At 44.6% G+C, this 5,291-nt stretch overlaps 1 protein-coding gene across 1 annotated transcript; it reads right to left on the reverse strand.

Annotated features, from left to right (window-relative positions):
• Positions 1-1,115: 1,115 nt before the first annotated feature.
• On the reverse strand, positions 1,116-4,842 carry barhl2 (BarH-like homeobox 2). Its single transcript, XM_037470796.2, has 3 exons — positions 3,794-4,842; positions 2,847-3,072; positions 1,116-1,807 (listed from the first exon to the last, which is right to left on the reverse strand). The coding sequence occupies exons 1-3, from the start codon at positions 4,395-4,397 to the stop codon at positions 1,495-1,497; spliced, it is 1,143 nt and encodes a 380-aa protein (XP_037326693.2). The 5' UTR covers positions 4,398-4,842; the 3' UTR covers positions 1,116-1,494.
• Positions 4,843-5,291: the final 449 nt, after the last annotated feature.

Raw genomic sequence — 5,291 nt, forward strand, 5'->3', positions numbered from 1 at the left:
TACAAGTGCAGGTTTACACGCATAGCTCGTTTGATTGTTTTTTATGAGGCAGCAAAGGTCAATTTGGCTCACTGTAATAAGCGATGGTTCAGGGGAGAAAAAATAGAAAAGAAACCCAAACAAGCGGGCCCCGAGGCGCTAATTCAAACGAAGCGCCTCCCCGCCATGGGCCTATTCTCCCGGGTGCGCGCTTACAGGAGGCTAAATAAAAATAACAAAGGATTTTGATAACACTTAATTCCAGACCCGCGCTCAGGTTGTTTTGTTTAGTTGAGACGCGTCGTGGCGCGGTGCAGACACGCGGAGGACCGTAGTGGAGACACGTTTTAAACACAAGCGCCACGCGAAGCACAGCCATATTATAAATATAAATTTAAAGCACGGTGATGCAAAAATGCTAATGACGTTTAGGTGAAAATATGTGCAGTGATATTATTCGCTCTCAAAATTGAAACGCGTCCCTTGACGGTAAATGTTTACAGAAGGCGCAGATTATCAGCAAGGTTTTTTTCTTCTTCTTCTTCTTCTTTCTTGCAGGGTTCTTCTCCCTGATCACTCATGCTGAGAAATTCAGGCTTATTGTCTGCTGTGCTCCCAGGGAACAGCTGCTAAGCCAAGGCCACATTCCCAGTAAACCCGACTCATCACGACCATTCATCCCACCACCAATCAGCTGCTGCGCATCCATATGTATAAGTGCTGGTAAACAAGAGGCATATATTAAAGGCGTGGAAAAATCACCGGTTCGAGACCAAATCCAACGTCTTGCAATTTAAACGCCATATGCTCTCACAACTAATTATTTACGTTGATCCATTTATGTCATAAAGATTACGTCAGCCTTAAAAAAAGGGTGAACTGACATGAGGGTACAACACCACTGTGGCCTAATTATTAGAATTAAAATGTAAATAAATACATGCAATTATTGAATAGGTTTATTAATAGAATTAGCGCCACATGGTAGCTGTAAATTATTTTTCAAAATGTAAAAAATATATTAAAGTGGTATTACATCATAAATAGCATAAAACCCGTGTATAATCAATAATGTGTAATTGTGAAAAAAATCCTCTCTTGTATGAAAGTTTGCGTAGAAAATGAAATTTGGACTCAAGTTCGAATAGAAGCGTCTGCAAATCAATTAGTATCATTACGTCTTTATTCATTTCGTTCTTCTCCATCTAATAAACTTTATAAGTTTATTTGCTAATGTAAGTGTATTTGTACAAAAGACAAACAAACAAACAATCAGACATGAACCGTCCTCGTGGTCTGTCTTGGCCCGGACAGAGAGAGTCTTTAGGACTGGCCTCAGGCTATTTGGGCCTATATTAAATACCTCCTTTACTTCTGTAAAATGTCTTTAAACGGCTCTTTTTTTTTTGGAGAGAGAGCGAACAAGTCCTGCAATGCGGTTCCGATGCAGTTACTCACATCTCGTGTTCGACCAGGTTTCTGGTCTCATCGTCTTTGCTCGTCTTCTATCGAGTTCTATCGCTGGTGCGGCGTGCCGGACATGGGGTTAGACAGGGGGTTTAGTGCCGGTTGCCCCCCCGGCCCAAGGCCATGAATGAGCACCCTTGGGACCAGAGGTCTCTGGAGGCCGGGATGCGGCGCGGTAGGAGTCCGGTACATGCTGCTGTACATGGCCGCGGCGGCCGCGGCCGCCGTCGTGCTGTCCACGGTGCCCAGCAGGCTCGGGTGGTAGAAATAGGGCGACGGGAACATTCTCTGTAAGGCCGAGTAGTTTCCTGCTTCAGCCAGCAGCTCTAATCCGACCGCCGTTTGCCTCTTCCACTTCGTCCTGGAGAATCGGATCAAAATACAGGAGATGAATTATTTAATCGGCTCGCGCTCTCGCTAATTCCCCGAACGCCCCTTTTAATTGGTATGCAGAGGCCTAATTATTGCAGGCACCACATTACGGGTAAGGTTTAATTAGGCAAAGAAGGAAATATCAAGACAGCGCTGATCCGCTTTGGTCCAAACTTATCAAAGCACACTTGTCTCACAGCTGCACAAAGTATCGGGAAAAAAGTATTTAAACCAGCTTTTATTTTGAAATAAAAGTTACGGAATTTTGAAAAACGGTCTAGGGGGCGAAATAATATATTTTTAAATATATTTAACTAGTATATTTTCAATAGCAGTATTACCGAGGAGGTAAAATGTGCATCACAAACATGTGACTAGAACTATACTAATTTCGTTACATACCCAAATGGAATTAAGGGTCTGCATTGATTAGAATATGAGCAATAGGTCCAGTTAAGATGAAAACATCAGTGCAAGAAAAATAAACAATATTATTCTAAAATGTTCTTAAAAGTAAGTACAGTAAAATACATCATAAAACCAAACGGGACTTTTAGTTTTGGAACTGCCATGACGCATGCCCCTACAATTGATTAAGTGATTTGAATAATAGAAGTTTTCCCTTCTCAAAATTCCAAATGCTAAAAATGTGATGCGTTCAGAATACAAGATGAACATGCCTGCTGCCTCTGTTTCTTGAATACATGGATTAGAAATGGCAGTGGCGAGTTAAAGGCCTGTCAGATATGCAAAATCGATCCTGACAGGCTGAAAAAATAGGAAATATTCAGCAATTTTAAATAAAATTAAACAGAAAATAAAAATGAAGTCCATCACAAAATAAGTACACTGAACACAATTTCCCCAGTGTTTCTTTAACAAACTATATTTGAAATTATAAACATATGTTTGTTACTGGGAGAAAAACAGATCTCGGTGCTTCCATGGATCACTTTTGATTTCAAACTTAAATGACCCGTCTTTTTCGCTCCTTGTGTCTGCAGCCACGTGCCGGCGTGGTGACCTACCGTCTGTTTTGGTACCACGTCTTGACTTGTGTGTCGGTCAGGTTGAGAGCCGCGGCCAGGTCCATGCGGTCCTGCACGCTGAGGTATTTCTGTCGCTCGAAGCTCCTCTCCAGCTGGTTGAGCTGGTGGTCGGTAAAGGCTGTCCGTGCTTTGCGAGGCTTTTTTGTGCGCATCGGAGGACTGTCTCTGCTACTGGAGATCTCCCGGTCGCCTTCTTCTTTCGCTCCTAGAGAGGCCGTGGGATTACAAAACAGAACAGTCAGGCCTGTACGTCCTCACTCGCTGGCCCAAAAAAAAGAAAAGGGGTTTTTATTTGATTCATTCTACTTTTCAATACTGAGCCCATTAAAATAAACCAAAAATAACCACGAGCAGGTGCAACGCTCAGCCTCCATGCCTCCAGTCAAACTTTATAAATACTTGCTCAGAGTTGCTCACACGTGTGGCACGAAACCGAAGCGAGAGCAACAAAAAAAGAAATACAAAAGGAGGAAAAACATTTGTGTGTATTTGTCACCTGAAGTTTTTTTTTATTTATTTATTATTTTGCTTCTATTCCTTGAGAAAACGAGAAATCAATATGTCAATCCATCTCTATTTGTAGCTGGTTTCTAGTGCACCATGATCCCCCCTCTAGGAAGAACAATAATCTCTCTAATTGACCCACTAGGGAGGCCTCGCACACGGGGAAAATCACCGGGCTTACATCTGTTTTCACATCTATTACACTAATAAAGGATGCTGCGACTCAGACAGAGAATCAGACGGTGAAGCATTACTATTATTAGCATTATTCATGCTTTTTCAATATATATATTTTTTGAGGTGTCCCTGTAATTATATTGGCTACATCTTTTATTTATTGTAGCTCATAATATTCCACCTCAACTGCGTGTACAGCGAACGCGAAAACAACATAGCGCAAAAGACGAAAAACGCGCTCTTACCGTTGCATTTCAGTTCGCTCTGAATGTCGTCTCTTCTGTCTAACTTCCCTCCCCTGTTCTCGTCTTGTTCCAACTTGGGCCTGAAGCCGTCCGGAGCCGTGGCACTTTCTGGTTTTGGCGTGTGGTGGGGCGAGGACACGCTGGTGCTGTAAGGTGCGCAGGCGGCCAGCGGTTTACTGTCGCCCAAAATGTCTTTGATGAGGAACGAGGAGGTGGCGCTCCTCGGGGCGCAGCCGGCCCCGCCGAGCGCCTGCTGCTGCTGCTGCTGCTGCTGAGGCGACAGCGGCAAACTCTGCGGCTGGTTGTGGTTATTGTTGTTGTGGTGGTGGTGGTGGAGGTGGTGATGCTGCTGCTGCTGCTGAAGGCTGTCCTGGACCAGGTGCGCATCGGCGGCGTGCTCCATGGTGACCGAGATGGGGGACGAGGGGGCCGTTCCCACAGTGTCTATCTCCGAGCATGGCGACGGGGTGGCCAGGCTCCTGAAATCCGCGCTCCTGCTGTCGCCGAGGCGAAAATCTCCGTTCATCAGCACGGGGTTACCAGAGTTCGACGCGCTGGATAAAATAGTGTCTATCCCAAAACTCGACCCGCTGGATCCTTCCATATTAAGAAAGGAGTGATAGAGTCGTCATAACACCGGCGAGATGCCTTTCCTTTTCCGATGCCAGCACGGGAGAAAAGTCAGCAAAAACGAAATCGGAGTTGCAGGAGGAAAAAATTGGTGAAAAAATTAAATAGATAGTTGAGAAAAAAAACCCAAGAGAGAAAATCCACGTATACAAGCTCGGCTCGGATGGTCCAGGGATGTTACATTCAGTGAACATGCGGGGAAGCAAAGTGCGGGGTTCTGCGTAGTCCACGTCGCTTTTTGTGTTTGGATATTGAACTTTGTGTTAAAAGTTGAGGCGTATAGAGAGATATACATAGGGCTGACTCCTCGACATCAGGCTCCCCCTTTTTGCTGCTAATCGCTCCAGTGTTGCTCTACAATGACTTCCTATACTGACGTCACGGCCCACGGCGAGGGGGGAATTAATATTTTCTCCTTTATAATAAACACCCGACGCCTTTTCTCCCGTCCGCGCCGCCCCACCTCCCTCCGCCGCCATTGGCTCCCAGCGTGAGCGGCTACGGCGCCTCGCCAATCAGGGAGTTGTTTCTTTATCGAGATAGTTCAAGCCAACCGTAGAGTTGAGTTTTATTCTGGAGTAGCTCGTTTGACCAAATAAAAAAAAAAGTAGGAAAAAGCATGCGTGTGCTTTAAGGCCACGCTGTAAATCATTTTATAGGAAATATCCGAGCTGCGACAGAAAGACCGCGGAAGAAAGACATGAAATACAAATTAGATAAGAAGATGAAATTCAAATCTGAGCTCCGAACAATTTGATGAAGTCGAACTAAAAGGTAGAAATCCACGATGAATGTGCAGCAGTTTGAGATGTATGGTACTGTGCATACAGCGTTTATTTTCAGATAGCTTTTCAGTTTATTCAGTCGT

The sequence above is a fragment of the Pungitius pungitius genome, chromosome 7 (assembly GCF_949316345.1).
Source record: "Pungitius pungitius chromosome 7, fPunPun2.1, whole genome shotgun sequence".
Taxonomy (NCBI): Eukaryota; Metazoa; Chordata; class Actinopteri; order Perciformes; family Gasterosteidae; genus Pungitius; species Pungitius pungitius.